Source organism: Brassica rapa, chromosome A06 (genome assembly GCF_000309985.2).
Source record: "Brassica rapa cultivar Chiifu-401-42 chromosome A06, CAAS_Brap_v3.01, whole genome shotgun sequence".
Taxonomy (NCBI): Eukaryota; Viridiplantae; Streptophyta; class Magnoliopsida; order Brassicales; family Brassicaceae; genus Brassica; species Brassica rapa.
Window position 1 is genome coordinate 4120221 of NC_024800.2, and position 26908 is coordinate 4147128.

The window sequence follows — 26908 nt, forward strand, 5'->3', positions numbered from 1 at the left end:
TAATAAACTTTTTGCTGGAAAAAAAATCAAATTTGTCTAATTATCGCTTAAATATTTTATTAATATGGTCTAAGAAGCTTTTAAGTGATATCATAGTTTAATTTATTAGTTTTTTGTTATTTTTAGAGGTTTTTGTATTTAAGATTTTTTCCATATTAAGCTTCTATTTCTTTCACAGAATTGATATATATATATATATCATAAAAATTACCATCAAATCAGTTTTACTTATTTATTATTTTGTTTTAACAAAAATACACTTTTTAAATAATTTAATTTAAAATAAAATTATATATTAATTTGCTGTATTTTAACAATTTCATTGATTTAATTAATTGCTTTGTGGATAACTTAAAAAGTTTTCATATGAATCGGGGAAAGTAAATTTATGTTGTTATATTATATTTATTTTGTGTATATAGAATCTATATATAATTCTAGTGTAATAAAGAAGAACATTATTTTTTTGTAACTTCAAAAAGATACATTATTACAATTTAAAATGAATCAAAATTGAAGAAAATGGTAATTAAATATTAAATCTAATTGTTTAGTTGGATTCTCATGAAAAAAAAATCGATTGGTTAAACAAATGTTTCAAAATTTGTTTGGTATTGTTTTGTCTATAAATTATAAAATTTATTGAATTAATATATTTAATTATTGCATCCTTAAATAATATTTTATTAAGACATTAGAAAAATATGTTTTGAGTTGTTTTGTCAAATTGTACAAAAATCTATGCTTTTTCATATTTGTAACTTCAAAAAGATACATTATGATAATTTGAAATTAATCAAAATTGAATAAAATGGTAATTAAATATTGTAAATCTAATTATTTTTTTATCTGTTTAGTTGGATTCTCATGAAAAAAATCGATAGGTTAAACAAATGTTTCAAAATTTGTTGTGTTATTGTTTTGTCTATAAATTACAAAATTTATTGAATTAATATATTTAATTATTGCACCTTTAAATAATATTTTATTAAGACATTAGAGAAGTATGTTATGAGTTGTTTTGTCAAAATTTTACAAAAATCTATGTTTTTTCATATTTGTCACGAAAATTTATATGTTAAACTTTGTCACGAAAATTTATATGTTAAACTTACTTTTACAAAATTCTTAACTTTGTCACGAAAACAAAAATATATGCTTTTTCATACTTGTCAACGTTCTCACACTTTCTAAGATATATTAGCTTAGTCACTTACTTATTTTTTTTTACAAAAAAAGTATCGGAGTCTTGAAAGTTGAATTCATATTATTGTAAATGTACATAAGAGTTTGTGATTATATACTTAGTGGTTCTTGTATATGTGTCCAAGAAAGTTTCAATGGCTTAGTGGTAACTGTCCTATATATATATCATACTAACCCGGGTTCGATTCTCACCTTCGCATTGTTTTTTTATTTTTTACGAAAAAAAATGAGATGACATGACAATTTCGGGTTCTCTGATTGGTTGATTTTTCTATCTTATGTGGACACCCTCTCCATGGCTTATATCCCCCTTTTAGTATAGTATAGATAATATATTCCTCCTCTCTTCTTAAACACTTAAGAACTGGTTTAAACCAAATGAAGCCTCCGGTTTGAGGATCAAAATATGGAACAAACTCGTTGAGCTATTATTCGGTGAGAGTAATCAAATAGATTAAAGCTGTACAGAACAGAGTTCCTGATATTTATGCGAAGACATTCACATTGATCAATGCTCTTTAATTAGTGCTTTCTCATCACAGATCATTGCATTTGGAAAGTTTTTTCTTCAAAAGCTTGAAAAGAATGCATGCCATAATCAGAATATGTTAAGAAATGAACGGTTTTATTTATTTATTATGATGACACACCAAATTATTATTTTCTTTAAAAAAGACGAGAAAATGTAATAATCCAATCATAGATTTAAAAATATAACACACTCAAACATAGTAAAACCATGCCTTCATTATTCTTCTTCAAGTAGGTGATCAGATAGGAGGGGATTTGTCGCTGAAGAACCGAGCAAGAACCTTGTCTTCAAGAACTTTTAAAGCCTCAGCAGATTCTAAGCACATAGGTGTCTTGTACTGAGATATAGAAGAACCTCGGCAGACAAAAAAGTCCATGAGAGAAGCAAACGTTCCTTGTTGCACCACTCTTATCTCTAGAGCTCCTATCCATCCATTTTTCCTCCTGAAACTCCTATAAGAACCATTCAATGATTCTTCCATGACACAACAACATTCAACCAATACCTTGGTATCAAGTACTAAATCATCAATGCTAGTATTGTTGACTTTTGCTTTGAGTTCCATATAAAAAACGTAGTGACCCGGTACAGTGGATATATCGGCATAGCATGTGAAACCCGTGATCATCAAATCCGAAGATTCAAGAATGACAGTAGCACGAGCCAACGCCTTTAAAAGATCTTCTTCAGTCGTTGGCTCTGCATAGACGCTTAGAACCGTATTTTTTCTTCGTACAAATCTGAACTGAGGTGCCATATTGTAAAAACCAGTGACCTGTAAAACATCCCCCACTCTACATCTGTGTAAACCTAAACATTCAACATAAGTTACATAACCATATTGTAACAACATTAGCTAAAAAAATGTAATATCGGTTTAGTTAATAATAAATACAATTGAAAGGGACTCTACCTGAAAAATTAGTGACCAAAGGGCTCATAGTAGTGACCCAACTTCACATTCACAAGATCAACAATCTCGCCATCGACATCTATGAACTCGAAGTACGACATGTTGGGTAGAAATGTGTAGGAGACATGTTGTGGTTTGCTCAGAGGTTCCAAATTCAACCCAAAATATGCCTCAGACGAAGCATACCTTAGGGAAACTAGAGGAAGTTCATTATTAGAGTAGAACTCCAATGCTGGGATGTATTGAGCCATACTTCCTGTAATAATAGCATCAATGCATTTGGCTTTGGGCCAAAGTCGTGAAACTATACCTTGCCAAGATTTTTGTCCGCACACGTTTTCGATCAGATCAGCCAGCTCAGGATTTGGGTCTCCAAGGAGGATAGAGACATAGTCTCTACAACCAAGGTCGGTGATCCACTCGCTGAGATGACCGGATCTTATATTACTAGCCAACTCTTTCCAGTAATTTTCAAGAAAATGGATAACTCCAACCAAGACAGAAGCGAACACAGCACCCACACTTACTACGTCATCTCTCTGGACAAGACCACAGAGAAGTTGACAGTACATACTCTGTTTGGTATCCGGACACATTATGATCTGGTCGGGGCTTGTACTTTTTTTTGCCAGGCTCCTATAATATTCGCTCTTTGTGAAGCTTGTTAGCACAGGAGCAATAGGCAAACCACAAGGAGTTGTGGATGCTGGCTGGAACCATATCACCTTTCCTTCCTTAAAGCCTTCGACATGCCTTTAATATTAATAAAAAAATAAAATAAATATCAATCCATCTTCGTCGTCATGTAAAGCGTCAAATATATAAAAGAAGGATATGCATGTGGAAATTTACTTGGACATAACGACCGAGCATAGGGTATAGATGATCTGAACATTCTTAAAGAAGATGTTGTTTGCAGGAAATATCTTTGGATTCCCACTTGAAGTTCCAGAGCTAAAATAATCATTAATTACAACACTTATATAACTATTTCAGATATTATCAAATAGATTTCATATGTAAAATATATATATAAAAAAAAACTCTTTTGTTATTCAATAATAAGATGGTACGCATACCTACGAAGAAACGCAGTGATGGGTTCCCCGGAAATAACATCCGAGGGTTCTCCATTTGAGACACGATATATATAATGCTTAACATCTTCATAGCTCACCACCGGTACGTTCTTCTTGAACAGCTCTTTATCAGAGCTTCCCTGGAGAAACCTTTGGAGGTACTCTGTGTTTGCGTTAGCTTTGAGTATCTTGTTCAATACATCTTCTTGTATTTGCTTCGCATTTGAGGTTAGCTCTTCCAGAAGAGTGAGATCACAGCCTAGACTCATATTTTGTTCTGTTTGGAGGTCTGATTCACCAACCTCGGGGGTTCTTTATACAGATGCAAAGGTTTTTTAAATTATTAAGCGTGGAAAACGATTTTTGATTTGTTTAATGTAAAAGACTACTATATAAGTTTATACAAGCCAGGCTGGACTATGAGTGGATCGATTCAAAGAAAGCTAGTTTAATATATAAACCAGATTTGGATATCTGCCAACGTCCCTTATTCAGTGTCAAGATATTCTTTTGTTTTTAATACAAAATTTTGTCTTATCTAGTTATCTTTACTGGGTTTAAGAAGTGGTTTAAACCCAATGAAGGCTCCCGCTTTGAGGATCAAAATCTGGAAAAAACTCATTGAGCTATTCCGTGAGAATAAACTCTCGGTTTCATGCCAAGATTGACCAATGCTCTAATTAGGCCTTTCTTCACATATCATTTCCTTGCAAGTCTGTTCTTCAAAGGCTTGAAAGAAGAACTAGGAGTGCATGCCGTTATCGGAATATATTAAGAACTGGACGGTTTTATTTATTTATTTATTTATAAGATAACACACCAGACTGTTATTAAAACAACGAGAAGATATCATACACCAATCAAACATTTAAATATATTACACTCAAACACACACCAAAGACCGTAAAACCACAAGCGGTTTTTTTTTTAACAGATCTTTGTCGGAGCTCCCCTGGAGAAACCTTTGGAGGTACTCTGTGTTTGCGTTAGCTTTCAGTATCTTGTTCAATACATCGTCCTGTATTTGTCTCGCATTTGACGTTAGCTCTTCCAGAACGGTAAGATCACAGTCTAGACTCATATTTTGTTCTGTTTAGAGGTCTGATTCACCAACCCCACATCAGGGGATTATTTATAAAGATGCAAAAAGGTTTTAAAATTGTCAATGACAAGCGTGAAAAAATGATTTATGATTTGTTCAATGTAGAAACTATATAGTTTATACAAGCCAGGCTTGGCTATGCGTGGATCTCGATTCTTTTTTGTTTTTGAATGAAAAGTGGATCTCTATTCAAAGAAGCTAGTTTAATGTATAACCAGATTTGGATATTTGCCAATATCCCTGATTCAGTTTTAGATGCAAAAGTTTTTTCAAAATGTCGTGTGAAAACGATCTGATTTTATTTATATATAGTTTTCAAAATGTCAAGCATGGAAAACGATTTGATTTGATTTGGCTGGTAGAGATTTCTTTGTGAATAGACCACTCTTACCAAGACATTCTCATTGATCAGTGCCTTCTAATTATGGCTTTCATCACACAGTTATGAATTTTTTTTTAAAATGCATCAATCACACTTAACTGAATCACCCACAACATTAAACACAACGACAAAAGGAGAAAAACACACAATAAATAAACCACAAGCAATTTATAAACACGCAAACCACTCTCACCGGTGGTCATCATCATATCTGGATCAGATAGGAGGGGATTTGTCGCTGAAGAACCGAGCAAGAACCTTGTCTTCAAGAACTTTTAAAGCCTCAGCAGAGTTTATGCACATAGGTGTCTTGTACTGAGATATAGAAGAACCTCGGGAGACAAAAAAGTCCATGAGAGAATCAAACGTTCCTTGTTGCACCACTCTTATCTCTAGAGCTCCAATCGATCCATTTTTCCTCCTGAAACGTCTATAAGTACCATTTAATGATTCCTCCATGACACGACAACATTCCACCAATACCTTGTTATCAAGTACTTCATCATCAATGCTGTTATTGTTGACTTTGGCTTTGAGTTCCAAGTAAAAAACGTAGTGACCCGGTACAGTGGAGACGTCCCCATAGCATGTAAAACCTGTCAACATTAATTCCAAAGATTCAAGAATTACTGTGGCACGAGCCAACGCCTTTAAAAGATCTTCTTCAGTCGTTGGCTCTAGATGAACGCTTAAAACCGTAGTTTTCCTACGTACGAATCTGAATTGTGGTGTCTTGTTGTAGTACCCAGTGGCCTCTAAAACATCTCCCACTCTACATCTGTGTAAACCTAACAACCAAACATTAAAAAGGAACATTAGTTAAAACAAAAGGAAGTAATTTCGATTTATTTTATAATAAATACAATTGAAAGGGGGACTCTACCGGAAAAGTTTGTGACCAAGAGCTCATAGTACCGACCTAACTTTACATCCACAAGATCCAGAACCTCTCCCGACGTGGTTCCTCCTTCGACATCAACATCTATGAACTCGAAGTATGACATGTTGGGTAGAAATGTGTAGGACACATGTTGTGGCTTGCATAGAGGTTCCAAATTTAGCCCGAAAAATGCTTCAGACGATCCATAAATTGGGGAAACTAGAGGCAGTTTATTAGAGTAGAACTCCAACGCTGAGATGTGTTGAGCCATACTTCCTGTAATAATAGCTTCCATGCATTTGGCTTTAGGCCAAAGTCGTGTAACTATACCTTGCCAAGATGTTTGTCCGCACTCGTTTTCGATTAGATCTGCCAACTCAGGATTTGGCTCAACAAGGATGGTAGAGACAGATTCTCTACAACTAAGGTCGGTGATCCACTCGCTGAGATGACCGGATCTTATATTACTAGCCAACTCTTTCCAGTAGTTTTCAAGAAAATGGATAACTTGAACCAAGACAGAAGCGAATACTGAACCCACGCTTACAACCTCGTCTCTCTGGACAAGACCACAGAGAAGTTGACAGTACATGCTTTGTTTGGTGTCCGGACACAGTATGATCTGATAAGGGCTTGTACTATTTTTAGCCAGCCTCCTATAATATTCGCTCTTTATGAAGCTTGTTAACCCGGGAGCGAGAGGCAAACCACAAGGAGTTGTGGATATTGTCTGAGTGAACGTAAAGCTCATCACCTTTCCTTGCTTATAAACCTCAACATGCCTTCAATATTAATAGAAAAGATATCATCAACCCATCGTCGTCATGAAAGCGTCAAATATATAAAAAAAAGGAAGCCTGTGGAAATTACTTGGACATAACGACCGAGCTTAGGGAAAAGGCGAATAGAATATTCTCAAAAGTGATGTTGTTCGCAGGAAATATCTTTTGATTCCCACTAGTAGTTCCGGAGCTAAATGGCCATTAATTACAATAACTCTTTAGATTTATCAAAATCTTTCATTTGTAAAATAAGAAACTCTTGTTATTCAATGGTAAGAACAAGATGGTGGGTGTGTATACCTTCGGAAAAACGCAGTAATGGGTTCGCCGGAAATGATATCAGAGGGTTCTCCATTTGCAACACGATCGATATAAGGCTTAACATCTTCATAGCTCACCACCGGTACATTCTTCTTGAACAGCTCTTTATCAGAGCTCCCCTGGAGAAACCTTTTGAGGTACTCTGTGTTTGCGTTAGCATTGAGTATCTTGTTCAATACATCATCTTGTATTTGCTTCGCGTTTGATGTTAGCTCTTCTAGAACGGTGAGATCACAGCCTAGGCTCATATTTGTTCTTCTTATTCTTATTCACCCCCCCCCCCCCCCCCCCCCCCCCCCCCCCCATATCAGGGGTTTATTTATACAGATAGAACACCATTATTGATGAGAGATCCATTACACTATTATTGGTGAGTGATGCATTGAATTTTTCGAGAAAAAATAATATAAAATATAAGAAAGGAATAGACCATGACTAATAATGGCAAATGATTATTTCATAATTTTGGTATGATTCTGCCTCTATCCTCTAATTTCTTTTACCTTTTCTGGAAACTGCTAGATTGCTTTTAAGTTTTTTAAAATGTCAAGCGTGGGAAACGATATTTATTTGTTTAATGTAAAATTTATCGCTTGAGGGTTTTAAACTGTTGGTTTAAGTTTGGAGGCTAACTTGAAACACAAACACAAGCTATCCTAACCCTAAGTGTTATGTTTATCTAAAAGATTAGAAAATATTGAAAGTGTTATTACTATTAGGAGAAAACAGCCATTAAAACCTTGAACTTTCAAATTAAAGCCAAAAAAACCTTCAACTTATGTTTGAGTCAAAAAAATCATCAACTTTCAAATATTAGTCATTTTAATTCTCATATTTTGTTGACTCGGCCGTTTAAAAAACCCGAATAGTCAACAGTTAAAATCAATTAAAACTAAATGTCTATTAACTATCTAAACAATATTATTTTTATAAAACTGATTAAAACATTGATTAAATGACGTCTTTTTGCTTCTGGAAACACTCAAATCATCTCTTTCGCAAAACTAGAGCCCCAAATCAACTTCATCTTCTTCACTTTGGTCTCGCGAAAGAGATGTTTTAAGTGTTTCAGAAGAAAACAAAACCTCGGTTGATCAATGTTTTAATCGATTTTTAAAATGATGTCGTTTAGAGAGTTAACATGCATTTATTTTTAATCAAATTTAACGGTTGACTATTTGGAGCTCTTAAATGACCAAGTCAACAAAATATGAAGTTTAAAATGACCAATATTTGAAAGTTGGTGATTATTTTGGCTTAAACATGAGTTGAAGGTTTTTTTGGCTTTAATTTGAAAGTTCGGGATTTTAACGGCTGTTTTCTCTTACTATTAGGACTAGGTAAAGAACCCGTGCGATGTCACACGGAAACTCATTTTATAAAAATAATTATTTACATATTGTAATAGAAAATATTATAAATATATAAAAATTATTCAACTTATTTTGGTCCTAAAAATATATTCAATCATGTTGAGTCTTTAATGTATTTACATTATTTATTTCCAAGTTGTTTTGTATCAAATATTTCATAATTAATATATATTTATTTATTTTCATTTGTATCGTTTTCAAAAGGTGTGAACAAAAAAATATGATTTTTAAAACATAATTCCATCATCTTTCAAATTTATGTTTTTATAATATGTTAATATATGCAAATATATTTATTTTAAATATGTCTTTATCAATGAGTCTAAAACATATTTCAATTCATTTAATCAAAAGGCAAAGATACACCCATATAAACAGATCAACTTTTATCTGAAATATAATTTAAATATAAAAATATTAATTTTCTGAAAGGATACATTTTTTACAACATTTTAAGTATGTTTAAAGGATGCATCTATTCAACAGAAAAATCCATGAAAAAATTCATCTTTTGCATGTAAAATAAAATAAAATTTGATCAAATAGAGATAAAATTGAGAATTATAAGAATAAATACTCATAAACTATTCAATTGTTACATGAAAAATAGACCGCAACTAAAAGAATATAATCAATTGGTAAATGCACACATATTGAAATTTGTATGCATGTTTTAAGCTATTATTGTTAACTACTTTTATTTTAAAAAATATTTGCCACTTTGTATAATTTATGATTTTATATAAAGTATCTTATTTTTGTTTTCAAAGAAGTTTATGTGTCACAAAAAAGAGAAAAACATATCCATAAACTTTCCATAGATTTTAAAAATGTATAATATAACTGAAAGTGAGAAAATAACCAAAAACATATCAATAAAAAATATTTAAAATGAAAAGACACATAAAAGCATATCATTACTTTTGATGATCTTTTTACTATGAATCTCTCATTTTTCTAGTCTATTTGTGATTGATATGGTTTGTCAATGTCCATAACTCTTTATATAGAAGATTAAGGGTTGCAATGGTTGGTTTACACCAAAATTGCAATGATTTATCACCAAAATTCTACAACTACCAACAAATGCAATGGCTCATCACTATAATTACATTCACCAACAATTGCAATTTTTCATTTAAGAAGTTGTAATTGTTCACCATACACTTGCAATGATTCACTTAAATCGCTAATTATCGTCTCCAATTTACGTCTCTGAGAAATATGGGATTTGGTTCTTCAAAGGATAGGTTACAAACGTTGGGATTCTCATCATAGGTCTCTGAGAAATCTGGAATGCTTTCTCTGATTGGCTTTCATTGAGGGACTCATGCTCCCGAACCCTTAAGCGCATTGCTACACGTGCTACAATTTGTAATATTTGGACCAACTGAAACAAGCGCTAACAACGATGGTCTTCAAAATTATTGACATGACTGTAGGTGACATCATCGTAGGCAAAAGAAAGAGGATATCATTCATGTATCTCATCAAATTTGGTTACGACATGAATGACTTCTCTAACTATTTTTCATTCAACTATGGGCTTTCCTTTTATTATCTTTTTTTTGCTAAGGAAATCCTTAATAGCTACAACATTTTGTAACTTACAAATCTTTCTCCTTTTATATGAACTCACTTATTTGACAAAAAAAAAACAGTTTCTAAACTGGAATCTGATTGCAAATAAAATCAGATAAAAAAGTGGTGGATCAGGAAGAAGATCGTGAAGAAAAAAATCCATCACTTGTAACATAACTTGTATCATTAATAATTTTATTGAAATTCTGATCGTGAATGGTAGTGTACATATGTTGGTTAATCATCTCATACAACAGTTTCCAGAATAGTTTTTTCTTATAGATACTTTCAAACTAAAACTAAAAGTGACATGTTAACTTTTTTCAAAAACCTGAGATTTCCTAAAATCTCTTCTAATTCTCTTCCTAAAACTTTTGTTCGAATCTCAAATCTCTTTTAAATTAGGAGATTCTTAAATCCCTTAAAAACTGTCAAATCATCAATATAATAAGCCCCTCTTATAGACACTTTTGGCACTTTTGAAAGCAAATCTATTCTACTGAAAATTAAATATAAATTATTAAAGTTTTGATTTACATTTACCGAATGTTTACTCATTTGATAAATGGAAAATACAATATGTACTGGTTCAAGAAATAGAAAAAAGAACTGAGTTTTAGGAAAATGTTCTAGAATACACTATATATAGATATTGAAAAGACACAAGTAATTGATACAACCTTTCATATCAATGTTCGTAAACTATTAGATGCAACTTTTCATGATGAAATATTAAAATAAATACAAAATTCTAAAATTGAAAACTAAGAGATGCCTCTTTTCACAATTCAGTTATAAAAAAAATACACAACTATTTAGATAATTTTTAGAAAAGACACAACCTTTCAACATAAGTGAAATTCACAACTTTTGGAATTAATTGGAATTGCTATTATTAGTAGATTAGGAGTTTTCTAGTCTTATATATATTGAAATATATATTGTTGAATCACTAATTATGTGAGTGATTAAGCTTTAGTTTTTTTTTTGGTCAAGATTAAGCTTTAGTTTTTGAGTTATTTTTCTAAAGCAATACAAAAATAATTTGAGAATTTGATTCCTTGATTTCTATATTTGGCATTAGAACCCGATTATTGATATCAAAACCTCTGAACCAAAGATACTACTAAGAAGACGACCACCATGGCTGACGTGAAAGACGAAACCGAAAAACAAGCAACAAAGAAATTGGACCATCGTCCATCAAGTTTCTGATGCTGAATTCTTCGAACTACACCGTTTGGACTACGAGGATGAGAATCACCCTCAAAGTTAATAAAGTTTGGGATACGATTAATTTCTATATTTGGTATCAAAGAAAACTATTGAAATCAAAACCTGTGAGCTAAAGATACTACCAAAAACACGTGACATATCCCTAGCTGCAACGGTGCAAATAACACAGATTATGAGAATTACCCAAGTCGGAAATTCTATCTTTATAACGACAAAGTCAAGCATTTGAAATCATTGCATACAGTTTCTCAGTCTCAAGACCATCTTCACTAGATTCTTTTGTTTTCTCATACGTGGTTTTGATTAGGTTTCTGGTAGGGAATGGAGTTACCTGAATCAAGATGCCTCTCTACCAGATTTACCAATCTCAGAAAACATATGGAGAGACCTTCCACATAGAATCAACGAAGCTGAAGTGAAGGCTAGTCTCTTTTACCATCTTAAGTTTTATATATGAGTATTTCTTAAAAGACAAATTGTAGTCTTCATCTAAACTATATGTCTCTCTATAAACACTTTGTTGTTAACAGCAATTGTTGTCTTGTTTCCACTTCCAGATTCGCAAGAAGTGGTCTAAACCGAATGAAGCCTCCGCTTTGAGGACTAAAACCTGGAAACAAACTCGTTGAGCTATTCCGTGAAAGTAATCAAACCGATTAAAGCTGTACAGAACAGTCTCTTATTTATCCCAAGACATTTTCATTGATCAATGCTCTCTAGTTATGGTTTTCATCACAGTTTTTTTTTTTTTTAAAACATAAGAATGCATCAATCACATTTAACTGAAACACCCACAACAGTAAACATGACGACAAAAGAGAAAAAGCACACAAGACATAAACAACAAGCACACGCATACCACTCTCACCAGACAAATTTATTGCTTCATTATTAGGGTGATGTAGTTTTTTTTTGGTGGTGGTCATCATCACATGATCTGGATCAGATAGTAGGGGATTTGTCGTTAAAGAAGCGAGCAAGAACCTTGTCTCCAAGAACCTTTAAAGCCTCAGCAGAGTTTAAGCATATAGGTGTCTTGTATTGAGTTATAGAACAACCTCGGGAGACAAAAAAGTCCATGAGAGAACCAAACGTTCCCTCTTGCACCACTCTTATCTCTAGAGCTCCAATCGAACCCTCTTTGCTCCTGAAGTGCCTATAAATACGATTCAATGATTCCTCAATGACACAACAACATTCCACTAGTACCTTGTTAACAAGTGATAGAACATTAGTGATATTGTTGTCGACTTTTGATTTGAGCTCCAAGTAAAAAACATAGTGACCCGGTACAGTGGAGATATCGCCATAGCATGTGAAACCCATCAATACTAAATCCGAAGATTCAAGAACTAGTGTCGCACGAGCCAACGCCTTTAAAAGCTCTTCTTCAGTCGTTGACTCTAGGTGAACGCTTAAAGCCGCATTTTTTCTACGTACAAATCTTAACTGAGGTGCCATATTGTAAAAACCAGTGACCTCTAAAACATCCCCCACTCTACATCTGTGTAAACCTAACAAACACAAAACATTAAAAAAAAAAACATTAGCTAAAATCAAAAATATAAGTAATTTCGTTTTAATTACATTTTAAAAAGGACTCTAACCGGAAAAGTTTGTGACCAAGATCTCATAGTAGCGACCTAACTTCACATTCACCAGATCAACAATCTCCCCCTCGGCTCCTCCATCGACATCTAAGAACTCGAAGTATGACATGTTGGGTAGAAATGTGTAGGACACATTTTTGCTTAGAGGTTCCAAATTTAACCCGAAAAATGCTTCAGACGAAGCATACCTTAGGGAAACTAGAGAAAGTTCATTATTAGTGTAGAACTCCAATGTTGGGATGTATTGAGCCATACTTCCTGTAAAAATAGCTTCAATGCATTTGGCTTTAGGCCAAAGTAGTGAAACTATACCTTGCCAGGATTTTTTTCCGCACACATTTTCGATTAGATCTGCCAGTTCTGGATTTGGCTCAACAAGGACGGTAGAGACAGAGTCTCGACAACTAAGGTCGGTGATCCACTCGCTGACATGACCAAATCTGATGTTACTGGCCAACTCTTTCCAGTAATTTTCAAGAAAATGGATAACTTGAACCAAAACAGCAGCGAACACAGCACCAACACTTGCAACCTCATCTCTCTGGACAAGACCACAGAGAAGTTGACAGTACATACTCTGTTTGGCGTCCGTACACATTATGATCTGGTAGGGGCTTGGACTATTTTTTGGCAGGCTCCTAAAATATTCACTCTTTGTGAAGCTTGTTACCGTAGGAGCAAGAGGCAAACCACCAGGAGTTGTGGATATCGGATGAGTGAAGGTAAACCTAATCACCTTTCCTTGCTTATAACCATCGAAACACCTTTATTAAAAAAAAAAAAAGATATCAATTCATCGTTGTCATGAAAGCGTCAAATATACGAAAGAAGGATGACTGTGGAAATTTACTTGGACATAACGAGAGAGCCTAGCGTATAGAAGATTTGAATATTCTTAAAGAAGATGTTGTTCGCAGGAAATATCTTTTGATTCCCACTTGAAGTTCCAGAGCTAAACAACCATTTAATTACAACTCTTTAGATTTATCAAAATCTTTTATATGTAAAATAAGCAACTCTTGTTATCTTTTAGGTGTATATACCACCTTACTAAAAACGCAGTGATGGGTTCCCCCGAAATGACATCAGAGGGTTCTCCATTTGCGACACGATCGATATAAGGCTTAACATCTTCATAGCTCACCACCGGTACGTTCTTTTTGAACAGCTCTTTATCCGCACTCCCCTGGAGAAAACGTTGGAGGTACTCTGTGTTCGCGTTAGCTTTGAGTATCTTGGTCAAAACATCGTCTTGTATTTGCTTCGCATTTGATGTTAGCTCTTCTAGAACAGTGAGATCACAGTCTAGACTCATATTTTGTTCTACTCATTCACCACCCCATATCAGCGGTTTCTTTATAAAGATCGAACACCACTATTGGTGAGACCCATCAAAAAACTGGACCACTGAATGACAGGCAATAGCACACCACTATTGGTGAGACCCATCAAAAAACTGACTACTCAATGACAGGCAATAGCAAATTATTGTTTCAGAGTTTTGTTTGATTGCCTGCTTCCTCTGCTGTTTTACCTTTTCCCTTGTTTATTTCTGAGGGGACCAAGAAGTAAATGGACCAAGGCATTTGTACTGGACTAGTGTAATGTATAAACAAGATTTGGTTATCTGCTAATAAGTAAACAACCAATGATAACGAAACTTAATAGAAGCGTCTACATTGCTGCAACGGTGCATATAACACAGATTCTGCGAAATATTCAAGTCTGAGATGCTATCTTGATAACGATACAGTCAAGCATTTGAAATTGTTTTGGTCACATCCCACTACACAATCCATTAAACGGAAAGCGTTACAACATCGAAGAATCTAAAAACAGATGAAAGCAAAACTCAAAAAGGGATTTTGTATCCCAAAGATGCAGAGAGCATTCTGTATATCCCAGGCTAGGTAGACCGTCATTACTACTTCTTTCTCCGTGATGCCCTCTTGTCTTGTGACAAGACGCTTGTCTTAGTCCCTGCAAATGCGCAGCAAAACATCAGTATCAAATTGTATTTGACTTATTTAGAGACATGGTGGTTACATGGCTGGTAATCATGAAAACTAGAGATGTCTATTTGTGAATAGACACCATTAAAATCAAAGCAGAAGACTTGTTTATTTCTCTGCTCAAGCGCAAAATCATGACCCCCTACGATGCAACATACAGTCGATATCTTATATATGCCCTAATGGATCCTTGAGAAGTTGATTCTCTACAATTAATCCTAAGTTGAAACTATTACCAGATAATGATATAGTAAATGCAAGGCTACTACAACGAAAACTCTAATCACTGCTACAATTAGCCACAAGCCTTGACCATTTGTTGAACGCACGTATCAAGATAATATAACAAAGTAGAATGGAAGAAGATCACTTACCAGTACTTAATCAAGCCGTCCCATCCACAAGTTGCGACTTTGCTCTGTTCCAGAGGATGCCACTCGGCTCCAATGCATACTCCGTTGTGACATCTAAGAGTCTTGAACACTCTGCAGCTCTTCCAGTCCCAAAACCAGCACCTACCCTCTCCATCTCCCGACATTACAAACCTTCCATCTGGCGAGAAATTAACTTGGCATGCATAACCGGCCACAATGTGCCCTGCAAACCTCTTCTTCTTATTCAGCTGAAACCTTTCCCTGGTACCGTAGATCAGAATCTGGTTGTCCAAGCTCTGCGCCGCAAGCCACTTCCCATTCGGGTGAACAGAAATGGCAGGCATGGAGTGCATATGAGGCTCGCTGATATACTTGATAACCACCGGTATCCCAAACTCCCACACACGAAGAGACTTATCATCACTTGAAGTGACAAACCTTCTGTTATTATCCACAAACGTGATTGTGTTAACCGCACCCAAGTGCTGATCATACTCTTGCGTAATCTCCCCGGAGTTAATATCCCACTGCACTATCTTCTTATCACTCATCCCCGCCAACAAAATATTCTGCTTGTCATCATCAGGATTCAGCTTCACCACATATGGAATCTTCCCAGTGGAGAAAGTCGATATAACTTGACCAGTCTCTGTATCCCAATACTTAATGTTCTTATCATACCCAGCAGTCAAGAACTTAGTCCCATCATTAGAGAAACAAATATCCCTCACAGCTTTACCGTGACCCATGTAAGTCCTCATACACTTGCCAGAGTTATACACATCCCAAATCTTGACCTTGCAATCCATACCTGCGGAGAGAAGCAAATGTCCATGCTTTGGGAAGAACCGAATAGCGGAAACACCTTTCGTGTGACCACTCCACGTATGAACCAAACGCTTTGGGATATAGCAATGGTCGTTGTTAGCCTTTGCGTCTTTAGGAGCTTCGATCCACGACCTCCCTTGATAGTCTTTATCCTCCTTGCCATGGAAAGTGCTCTTATCCGTAAAAGCCTCTCCTTTAGCTTCTCCCTGTTGGCTCTTCTCTTCCTTCTTCTTGGCGTGATCCTCCGCATACTTCTTCTGCTCCTCAGTCAACTCTCCCTGAACAACCTCCTTCTTCCTCGACCAAGGACTCTTCCTGTTCTTCAACAGCCACGCCTCCGTCGCCGGATTCTCAGCCTCCGCCGCGATCTCAACCTCCTCCTCGCCTTTGCTCTCCTCAAGCTTCCTCCTCTTCTGGTCGCTCTGCTTGATATTATAAACCGAAACGCCGTCGTTCTGCTTCAGCGCCTCCGCGTCGCCGACGTAGTTCATCCCGGAGGGATCCGCCGCGTAGCCGTACTTCTGGAAAGTGCTGTACTGCTCGTCGAAGACGAAGGACCCGATCGAGGCGTCCTCCACGAACCCTAGCTTGTGGTTCCGCATCCCCTGAGCGATCCCGTCCTTCGCGTAGGGATGGGCCGGGCCGTAGATCGGAGCCCAGAGCTGATCGTAGGTGGGGTTGAACGCGACGGCGTGCTGCGTCGGGTTGATCGGGTTCGATTTCGATTGGCTCGCGTTGGATACCGTGAGAGCGAGCGCCGTGTCGTCTACCTCCGGGGCCGATGACTTCGCCTTCAGCATGCGAGGCGGTGAGGGTTCCGGCGAGGAAGAGGCGTCTCCTCCGTCGTAGGATTGAATCAGATCCATTCTCGCGATTTTTGTGGATTTGCGTCACTGTTCTGAGAGGGTCTTTTAAGGGTTTCAGAATTGCCTTTTTTTGCAATTTTGTGAAAGTTGAAGGATTAACCCCTAACGTTTGTTTGGTTTTTCACATTTACCCCGCTAGTGTGTTTGTTTAACATTTACGTCCTTTTGTCTTACTCGATAGTCGAAATCACAGAAGTCAAACCGAATAAAACCGAAAGCAACATTTAAGGTTTTTTTTTCTGTTGACGGTGGTGAGATCACACATGGCGAAATGTGTGTTTTCTTTTGCTTCTCGCTGAGTGAGTGAAGTCCATGATGTTCTTATTACAAATTAAACTATTCCTATTTCAACTCTACTGGTTTTTCGTGTGTGTAAAGGTCAGAGCCAACCCAACCATATATGTTTTATTTATGTTTTTTCCTTTACATTATTCGTTTTTTTTTTGTCTTCTCCTTTACATTTTTCTAGTTCTTCTAATATAAATTCAAAATTCAAAGTACTTGTTTTGTGATTTTTAAGTAAACTTTATTTTTGTTCGACTGAAAAGAGTTATAAAACTGAACAAACATGTAGTTTGTATATTTATGAAATAAAAATATAAGTACACCATAGAGGAAGATTGGATAACAATTTCTTTGTAATATTTTCATGCATTTTAAAGATGTATGATGTATGCTTAAACATCAGAGTTTACTAGAGAGGCAGCAGTCGTTGTCTAATAGCTTCTTGGTTTTTTGGAGAATTGTGTGTGTTTTAATAATTTTTATCGATATATACAAATTACTCAAATAAAAATATGCATTTACTTATCATCGACTAATTTCCGTTAAAAGGTTTTACGCATGCTAACATAACCGAACTGAAAACAACATATAAAAAGAATACTCATATCTGGTTTAAAAAACTTATACATTGGTAAACCCGTAAAAACACACCCTAAAAACTTATACATTGTTTTTTTTTTCAGTTAAAAAATAAACAACATTGCGCATAGGCTAATAACTCGAGATTTAGAATAATGCTTTAAATTTTTTTATCAAAAGATGATATCCCTTAATCTCTCTTCTATCCTTGATGGATCGATGCCGATCCGACATATGATGGCCTGCAAATATTCATTTTAGGCGATTACGTACATGCTAATCAAAACTATTATTAAAAGAACGTGACACTGAGTCACTGACACATGCATGTGCTTGTGTATGTACATATATGTGTGGATGCGTACCTGAGCTGTGACTGTGTAAGTGATCCTATCATTCAAGTTTTGAAGATTAGCACTCATAACTTAAGCTCCTTCTTCTTCAAAAACACTAACAAGCTCATGTAGCATCACTCTTTTCATGTTCAGGTCCATAATCAGATTCATTTTTATGATCGAGCCCCGCGAACAAATACTGAGTTTCGGCAGATTAAACGACGACCCTTCAGAGTGATTCCCAACTTCTCCTAACAAAGTCTTTTTCTTCTCCCTCAATTTATTTACCTTCTCTTTTAATTGGATCATGTATGATGCCGAATGGTCTATAAGCTGAGGCACCGGCAACTGTTAGAGCAACAAAATCCTAAGTTAGAAACTTTCATGTTTTGTTGCATGAATGTGTTTACTTATGATCAATATATATATACATAACTAGAACGTAAAAGGCCAATAAGTGATCACTTGTTTTAAGTTTGCTTATAAGAAAAAACAGACCCTATGAGTGGGAGAAACATGAGAAGAGAGTGTAAAGAAGAGATGTTTCATGCGCATTCGTCGCTCTTTCTCTCTGAGGTTTCGCTGTTCCTTCCACGACATTGAGCTTCCTTCTCCTAATTCTCTTCCCCTCTGCCTCCTCATTTTTTTTTGCCTTTTTAAAGCTTTTCTGTTACTTTGTTTCTCTCTTTTCAACCCAATCTCATCACTCTATATATATAAAGACATAATGAGAGAGCGACAGATGAGAGTCGCAAATCTCAATTTTGATAGAAAGAGCTGGGAAGTTTAAAGGAAACTGACGTATTTCCAAAGAAATTCATGGTACTTGTGATTGCGTCCATGAGCTTACACACTACTTAATAACGTGCTTAATTATTATTGTCTACTAAGTAAATTTCACTTTTACTTGTAATTTTCACTCTTCGAAGTTCGACATACTAAAGTTTACGAAAATAGATTATTCATCCGCAAGGTAAAATATATGGACATTTCTAGGACCTTGGCTACATGGTATATATTTTTTATCCGAGTACTTAAACTATATAAGCTTTGGTCCAGTGATGAGCTGCTAGAAAGTATATATAGTACGTAGGTTTGTACAAACTTCTTATCAAAGACCATTTCAATGGCATATTAGTCAGATGATCATAGACAAAAGAAAGAAATATTCCTTACAAAGTAGTATGTTTATTCAATCGACATATAATGGAAAAATTGTTTTGTATTTCCAATAAATAGATAAAGAGACACCACAGCAAATCAATTCCATGTTCAATTAATAAGGTGCACATATTCATTATCTGATCACTGGTTAGAAAAGCTAAGACTATTCAACATGTACAAGGAAAGGGCACCACCCACATTACTCCAAAAAAAAGGACACAAACCATTCCCTACATAAATTAAGGACTAGAGCAGTGCTTGGCTGTATACCGACATCATTCACCGAGACACTGTTTAGTTATTGAAACATCAAGAACTGAATAGAACAAAGTTGCGTTTCGGGAAACATGGGTATTGAAAATCTTAAAAACCCGTGGGTTCCAAATTTTAAAGGAATTCCTGCCAAGATGACGGATCCTGCCGTAGGTGCCTCTACATGAGCTTCGGGTAACCAAATATGAACTGGTACCATAGGCACTTTGACGGCGAAATATTCTACATGGACCGATCTAAAAGTTCACTAACTTGAAGATCCGACGACCAAATTGCGGGTGCGTGATAGGATCGGCCACATCGTATATATGGGTTTGAAATATGTTATGATTTCAGTTTCTAGTAGAGGGATAATAAAAGTAAGAAGGTTAAATTTGGCAAAACCAATCCAAATTGTTCCAATCCAAACTAAAATAAAGAATATATACGGTTGGATTTTGATTATATCATATATATAATATAGATAATCATTTTATAAAAACTGCAGAATCTGTATATGGTGATAACTGAATGGAACAAATCAAAAGAAAACTATATATAAACTACACATACTATATAGATATATAAGAAATTTTGATGCTGCTATTTTGATATATAAAAAATTTATTTGTGATAGTTTATTACTTTATTTTTGGTAATATTTAAATTTGATTTTGATTTTATTGATTCACATAAGATAAACTTTTGTCCTCTAAACTATATAACTTTTTTTATTAAATTTTATTTATTCAGTAACATTGAAAAGTGAACTTGTTCTTATTTACTAGATGAACATCATTTTCTGAATAACTTTTTTGCTATCAAAAGTATTTTCATATAAATACCTAGGTAAAAATAAATACTCTGTTATAAAGCGTTGACATTATAATATTATGTATTCCAGTGAATCCTATTTGTAAGCATAATCACAAAATTTAGTATAAATTCCAAGATAATTATTATTTTGTTTAAAATCGAATAACTTAAAATTAAAACTATTTCAACCTAAATCAAATAAAAGTAGATATAAATTTTATCTGATAGCTATTTTATAAAAACAAATAAATAAATCAAAACTTGACCAAAACTCGAATAAATAAAGAAATAGGTGATGATTCTTAAACCAAAATTCTCCTTCAGAAAATTCGCATGACGTAACTGGACGAAGTAAACTACTATAAACTGTATGTTATTTATATATATACTTCTTATGTTTCAAAAAAAAATTATTTATTTATTATTATTTTGTTTTATGAGAGTGGGATTCATGATCCAGTCGTCACATAACTATGGTTCCTGGTTCACTCGAAAGAGAACTTAAAAATGATGACTACAACTTAGTGGTTGACATTTTTTTGCAGTGAATCGCAACTGATATGATACTCTATAATCCGATCGGTCCGATCTCTTATTTATATAAAGCCATGCACGTACGACACAATAAGCAGAAATAAAACTAGAGTGTTTCCAAAACTAAATTAAAAATAATAAAGCATCTGAAAACATGCAAAACATGTTAGCCGCAAAGAAATGAAGAATCTCATTTGCAAGTCGCCTTTCCTCATTTGTATATATATTTCGTCAAGTCTTCTGACCACGTTATTCGCTAAGTGCTAATTTTAGGCTTAGTGATTTTGCACATGTTTTTTATCTGTCCATAATTTTTATAATCCACCACAGAAAAACTAGCTGTTGACCATATATTAAATTAAAGCAGCTCAGATTGATTATTGAGTGACTACTATTTGAAAAAACGCTAAATCCACAACCATCCATGGTTAATTCCGTAACTATGTATATCTTTATCATGATTATTGCGCCAGAAATTATTGGTAACAGATAGCAGTATCGGAATACTAGGTCTACTCCATGTTTGTTAAAGTAATAATTTTCTTTTGTGGGGTGACGCCAAGGTATTGGTTGAAATGGAATTCAATAGGGACTTTCCCAAGCTTATAGAGCAGGGCAATATCTTTTTGGTTAAAGTTGACTATACTTGGATCCCTTCTACATGCTAGAGGTGTGGATGTTTAGGCCATAAAGAGAAAAGGTGCCTTCAGCCTCTTAAGACCCCAGAGAATTCAATCTTGGTGTCAAATTCAGTGGCTTTTAGTGATGATGTACCTATTGTGGATATTGACATCATTATCCAGCATAATGAGAATGCTGCCTCATCTACTTCAACATTCCAACAAAAAGAACTCAGTGACCAAGAAAGATTTCCTAGTGCTAACTTGACCTATGAGGCTCCTACGATTCAGAACCAGTTAGTGAGTAGGATGGTCTTCTTGTTACTTCTCAACAGAAAAAATTCACAACTGATAAAACTGCTCCAATCTCGGCTACGGGTTTGATTTCTGATCACGAACCACTAGTGGTTGCCTCAGATGCTTCTACGGAAGGCCAAGTTACACCTGCTGCAAGGTTTAATGCTATATCCTCTTCCTTGCAGATTCAACAGGATAACCCCACAGCCAAGCTTATTCACTTCTACATCCCTATTAGCAGATTTTCAGTCTGCTCCCACTACAACACCTTTTCTGGAAACTTCTCCATCAAACAATATCAACAAGGAGGTCCAAACACCTTTTGTTGATCCCTTAACCACAATGTCTAACACTAATGTATACAAGAGTCCTTGTTTCTCTGTGCTAGGTGATGTGGATGAAGTCGAGATCGAACCAATGAGTTCTTTCGGCTTGAAAAGAGGTGGGAGGAAGACAAAAATTCCTATCAAGTACCAAGATATAGAATGGAAGACGGTGCAAGAGAGAGGAAAGCATGGCCATCGTGGTCGCGGTTCTAAATGCTAGCTACTATCGTTCATCTCATTGTTGGTTTTCCTAATTTCTACTTAAGTAGTTTCATAGGTATGAGATGTTATCTATCATGAAGTGTTCTATTACTTGAATAACAAGCGAGAGAGATGAAAGAGTTTGTTATGATCAAAATGTAATCTCTTATTTCTGTTAAAGTGACAGTTACAATGTACTAGCCTTTATATAGGCTTTGATTACCCGGAATGAGATAACCAATACAATACATTGAATCATACTAAACCATTACTTTAATATGTTCATTACTCTAATATGTTCACCGTTATAGGGTTTTACCATCCTATCTTGTAAACGTTTATGTTATTTAAATTTGAAAGCTTTTTGTCAAAAAAAAAATTATTTTGTGAGAACCTAATTTTAGACAGTTAACTGCTCTAAGTACATATGTATAGATATAAGTAACGAACAGTTATTCGATGTCAGCCAAAAAAGGAGAAAAACAATGCATAGTTATTCTACTTATAGGCTGCATCATATTTCAGTTTCATATAAACCATCGGGATATTAAGGTATGCAGGATCGTCGACAATATCTTTCCCGACAAGTTCGGTTTAAAACAAACTTATAATTATGAATAGTAAATTTTTGAATTTGAACTTTGAAATCTTGTGTTTCCTTTTATCAATGACTTGGGAAAACATATTAAAAGATGATATCCCTTACTCTCTTTTCTATTCTTGATGGATCAATGCCGATGCGTGATATGATTGCCTGCAAATATTCATTTAGACAATAAAAATCGTATATAGTGAATTATGTCGTGACACATGCATGTGCGTGCATATGTGTGTGGATGTGTTCATACGTATACCTGGGCGATGATTGTATAAGCGGTCCTATCATTCAAGTTCTGGAGATTAGCACTCATAACTTGAGCTCCTTCTTCTTCAAAAACTCCCATAAGCTCGTGTAACGTTAATCTTTTCATGTTAACACTGATAATCAGGTTCATCTCTATGATCGAACCCTGTGAATGGATACTGAGTTTTGGCAAAAGAGACGACGACGATCCTTCTGAGCGACACCCGACTTCTTCTCCTAACAATGTTTTTTTCTTCTACTGTAAATACTTTACTTTCTCTTTCAACTGGATCATGTACGATGTCGCTTGTTCTACAAGTTGGGGCACTGGTAACTGCTGGTGCCAAGAAAAATCACAAGTTACATAACGATTTTTCTTTTCTGCATGAATGTGTGTATAATCAAAATATAACACAAGCGTAAATCCTAGCTATGTGCATCACTTTAGGTCATACAAATACATCTATCTAAAGGATTTTATAGAGACTTACAGAAGTGTGAAATTGGTTTCTAAGATAGACTAAGATAGCAAAACCACTGAAATATACATCTATCAAAGAATTTCTACTATCTACCGACATAATATCATCCAAGACGCAAAGTATGATTAGATACAAAATATTATTTTAGGTGACCTATCTTTACTATATCTAAAAGCTAAGAGAGTAACGTTATAAATATTTAAATATTTCTAGCTTAAAAAAATTATGGAAAAATATAAATAAAAACAGTTATTAAGAGGAAAATTAAGCTAAATTTAACACAAAAGAAAGAAAAAGATGAAGATTGAGAGATATAGATTAAATGAATCAGATAGGTAATATTCATATAAAATTATTTTAATTCATATATTCAAGCTGAAACTTGAAAAATCTAAAATTATGTGACAAAATCTGATTGGAATTATAGCTGATTTTGTTTTTAATATCAAGTGTATAAATAAATGATGTTAACCATGGTTCACTCTCTTGTTTTAGTTAACAAATTTACTAGAAAGTAAATAATAAAGTTTTTCTCACTATATATATATATATATGTGCATGGCTAGATTCTGTATGTGAAATATAACTGAAAATAATAAAGGCATTACAAGTAGGATATCTGCAATTGTTGATTTATTTATTTATTTAAACTAAAACAAACAGATAACAAATATTTTACTACAGTTTTTCTCACTATAAGTATCCTCTCCTTGTAGCCATAGGTTTTTATCTTCTCCAAGTCATCACCACTAATAATTTTCAAACATAAATTTCTTTTTATCATCTTAATCAGAAAACGAAGATGAAGCTCGTGATTGTACAATTCTCTATAATCTTTATTCTCCTCACATCTTCATTCTTCGTGCTTTCAACCGCGGATTCGTGTAAGTATACTTGATTTAGTTAGTTGGTTTAGGTAACTTATCATTTGGTGATCTACTTTGTCTAAAGTTCTAATAATAAGATTTTACGTGTGATGATGCATGAATTCGCAGCGTGTGGTGGAAAGTGCAACGTGAGATGCTCAAAGGCATCACAACATGATTTGTGCATCAAAGATTGCAATATATGTTGCCAGAAGTGTAATGGTTGTGTGCCCTCTGGCACTTTTGGACACAGAGACGAATGCCCTTGCTACCGAGATATGAAAAACTCCAAAGGCGGGCCCAAGTGTCCCTGAACATGTTTTTGAAGATCATCATAATAATAATACCTGATATATATGTGTATGAAAATATGCTTACATCTTATGTTTGATTTACTAAATAAAAATTGTGAGATTAAACTGATTAATATATGAAAGAATGAGAGATAATGACATTAAAACCATATATAACCTTTATTCTAACATCTCCTATACTCTAATTGGGGGTCAAGAATACACCATGTCAAGGTTTACTTTTTCTCAGCTTTGTTTTCATCCGAGCCCAACAACATTTGGCGATGTTGAATTAGCACCGTTGCGCACAGTCTCGTCAATTCTGATTCTTGCTTTTGTATTCTTCTCGGTGACACTTGGATAAAGGGACTTGTTCTCGAATCCAGCCTCTTTTTTTTATTGACCGTAAATCTGCTATTCATACTTAAGAAAATGATGTATTTCATGAACGCAAAAAACACATGTACGAACCAATCTTTTAAGTCATTAGTCAAAAAGTCAAAACCCAATTGTCAATATATTCACCAACATTTTTGACGAATACTATATGATATCATTACACAACATATTTGACGCATGCTATAGGATGTCATCATACAAACTATTTGAACTGTTGTCTCGATGTGGACCTTCATTGGTAGGAATAAGATAAACTTATTGTTCTCGTCGTTACATATGTCTTTATAAGTTTATTTTTCTATAGCGTCTAAAGACAACACAAAGAAACCAAAACTAGAACAAGAGAATGATCCAGCAAGCCAGATAATACATAAACCCACCTGCAAATTCTGATAAGCAAAAACTCAAAGCAGATAGATAGAGATGCTATTGCTTCTACAACTAGAGAATGGGACTTTTTGAGTAACTCTGTTTTCTTTCGGCGGCCGAGGGCCAAATCAAGCTTCAACGTTCACAAGCTCATACTCGATGAGGGAAAGATTGTTATCTTCCTTGACAGTGATGTCTGTGGGCTCCTCAGCGACTTCAACGCGTCCCCATCTATCAACCGCAAGCCTCATAGATCCCTTGTACATGTCGATCTTGGCGTTGCGCAGGGTCACAATCTTGCCTTCTTTCATCAAATCCACTAATCAAAAACGAATCACAACATCAAAACCTACAATCCAAACGTTATCACTCTCTAACTCTAAACTTGCAACAAGAATAATAGCAATCCACTTTCCTATAATTTGATAAATGCCTCCAAAAAAGGCAACACGCATATGTATTTGTGTACTGACCTTGATCATTTCGTGCAGTAAAGATAATGATTCCAGTCTCATCACCAACAAGACACTCTGCAATCCTCATCTGACGAGCCTGAGGACCATTGGGACGACCTCCTCCTCCTCCACCTCTCTGCATCACCATCTTCGAGCTGACAACTTTCACATTCAATGAGTGACCATTGGTTCCAGGTCTCAGCTCATTAACCTTGGTGAACACAGGCTTCCTCAAAGCTGGTGTTGCCTCAGCCATTCTTAAAAAAAAAAAAAACATACTTTTGCTCAGATCAGAACCAATAACAATTCAAAATTCAAAAACAAACAAACAAACAACAATCTCGAACCTTATAATCGAAACAGCTTAATTACAGTGATAAAGATGAAGACTTTAATCTCCCAGATCATTTTTTTCAATCACAACACATCCATAAATACAAAGTCAAAGCTAATCACACAAAAATGAAAAAATGTAATCTTTTGACTCACGGTTCGAGCAGATAACACTCACGATAAGAAGATCGAATAGAGAAAAAAGATAGGGGTTTTTGGAAACTCAGCTTACGTTTTGGTTTGGGGGAGAAGAGACGACTTAAAAGGCGATCAGATCTGTTGTGTTGATGATAAACACACAAAGACGCGGCGTGTTTTGTCTAAAAATTCATAAAATATTAATACCTAACCGTAGTTTCATGACCTGAACACGTGTCACGT

The 26908-nt window shown here is 34.9% G+C and overlaps 7 protein-coding genes and 1 pseudogene across 11 annotated transcripts; 1 reads left to right on the forward strand and 7 right to left on the reverse strand.

The window, feature by feature from the left end:
* Positions 1-1318: 1318 nt before the first annotated feature.
* LOC103871835 (4-substituted benzoates-glutamate ligase GH3.12-like) lies at positions 1319-4971 on the reverse strand. Its single transcript, XM_033273990.1, has 4 exons — positions 3731-4971; positions 3504-3605; positions 2668-3404; positions 1319-2548 (listed from the first exon to the last, which is right to left on the reverse strand). Exons 1-4 carry the CDS (start codon positions 3997-3999, stop codon positions 1977-1979), a joined length of 1680 nt encoding a protein of 559 aa, XP_033129881.1. The 5' UTR covers positions 4000-4971; the 3' UTR covers positions 1319-1976.
* Positions 4972-5219: 248 nt separating this feature from the next.
* Positions 5220-10771, reverse strand: LOC103871836 (4-substituted benzoates-glutamate ligase GH3.12). Its single transcript, XM_009150143.3, has 4 exons — positions 7177-10771; positions 6965-7066; positions 6098-6876; positions 5220-6002 (listed from the first exon to the last, which is right to left on the reverse strand). The coding sequence occupies exons 1-4, from the start codon at positions 7443-7445 to the stop codon at positions 5431-5433; spliced, it is 1722 nt and encodes a 573-aa protein (XP_009148391.1). The 5' UTR covers positions 7446-10771; the 3' UTR covers positions 5220-5430.
* Positions 10772-12069: 1298 nt separating this feature from the next.
* On the reverse strand, positions 12070-14538 carry LOC103871837 (4-substituted benzoates-glutamate ligase GH3.12). 2 transcript variants are annotated; one of them, XM_009150145.3, is made up of 5 exons: positions 14044-14538; positions 13848-13949; positions 13310-13761; positions 12995-13195; positions 12070-12901 (listed from the first exon to the last, which is right to left on the reverse strand). In XM_009150145.3, exons 1-5 carry the CDS (start codon positions 14310-14312, stop codon positions 12330-12332), a joined length of 1596 nt encoding a protein of 531 aa, XP_009148393.1. In that variant the 5' UTR covers positions 14313-14538; the 3' UTR covers positions 12070-12329. The 2 variants fall into 2 exon arrangements, with proteins under 2 accessions (XP_009148393.1, XP_009148392.1); XM_009150144.3 differs by having other exon boundaries at positions 12995-13761.
* Positions 14539-14694: 156 nt separating this feature from the next.
* Positions 14695-17105, reverse strand: LOC103871838 (pre-mRNA-processing factor 17). 2 transcript variants are annotated; one of them, XM_009150147.3, is made up of 2 exons: positions 15384-17104; positions 14695-14977 (listed from the first exon to the last, which is right to left on the reverse strand). In XM_009150147.3, the coding sequence occupies exons 1-2, from the start codon at positions 17075-17077 to the stop codon at positions 14971-14973; spliced, it is 1701 nt and encodes a 566-aa protein (XP_009148395.1). In that variant the 5' UTR covers positions 17078-17104; the 3' UTR covers positions 14695-14970. The 2 variants fall into 2 exon arrangements, with proteins under 2 accessions (XP_009148395.1, XP_009148396.1); XM_009150148.3 differs by lacking the exon at positions 14695-14977 and having other exon boundaries at positions 15380-17105.
* Positions 17106-17485: 380 nt separating this feature from the next.
* LOC103871839 (transcription factor bHLH168-like) lies at positions 17486-19358 on the reverse strand. The gene is given in 3 exon segments (XM_033273989.1): positions 17486-18183; positions 18307-18624; positions 18775-19358. Coding segments are annotated over 3 exon segments (531 nt in total). The 5' UTR covers positions 18919-19358; the 3' UTR covers positions 17486-18114.
* A 3628-nt stretch (positions 19359-22986) lies between these two features.
* LOC103872187 lies at positions 22987-24269 on the reverse strand (annotated as a pseudogene).
* Positions 24270-24505: 236 nt separating this feature from the next.
* Positions 24506-25154, forward strand: LOC103871840 (gibberellin-regulated protein 8). Its single transcript, XM_009150149.2, has 2 exons — positions 24506-24696; positions 24808-25154. Exons 1-2 carry the CDS (start codon positions 24615-24617, stop codon positions 24990-24992), a joined length of 267 nt encoding a protein of 88 aa, XP_009148397.1. The 5' UTR covers positions 24506-24614; the 3' UTR covers positions 24993-25154.
* Positions 25155-25573: 419 nt separating this feature from the next.
* Positions 25574-26874, reverse strand: LOC103871841 (uncharacterized protein At4g28440). Of its 3 annotated transcripts, none has more exons than XM_009150150.3 (3): positions 26760-26874; positions 26213-26451; positions 25574-26058 (listed from the first exon to the last, which is right to left on the reverse strand). In XM_009150150.3, the coding sequence occupies exons 2-3, from the start codon at positions 26448-26450 to the stop codon at positions 25868-25870; spliced, it is 429 nt and encodes a 142-aa protein (XP_009148398.1). In that variant the 5' UTR covers position 26451; positions 26760-26874; the 3' UTR covers positions 25574-25867. The 3 variants fall into 3 exon arrangements, with proteins under 3 accessions (XP_009148398.1, XP_009148399.1, XP_009148400.1); XM_009150151.3 differs by having other exon boundaries at positions 26684-26870; XM_009150152.3 differs by having other exon boundaries at positions 26542-26779.
* Positions 26875-26908: the final 34 nt, after the last annotated feature.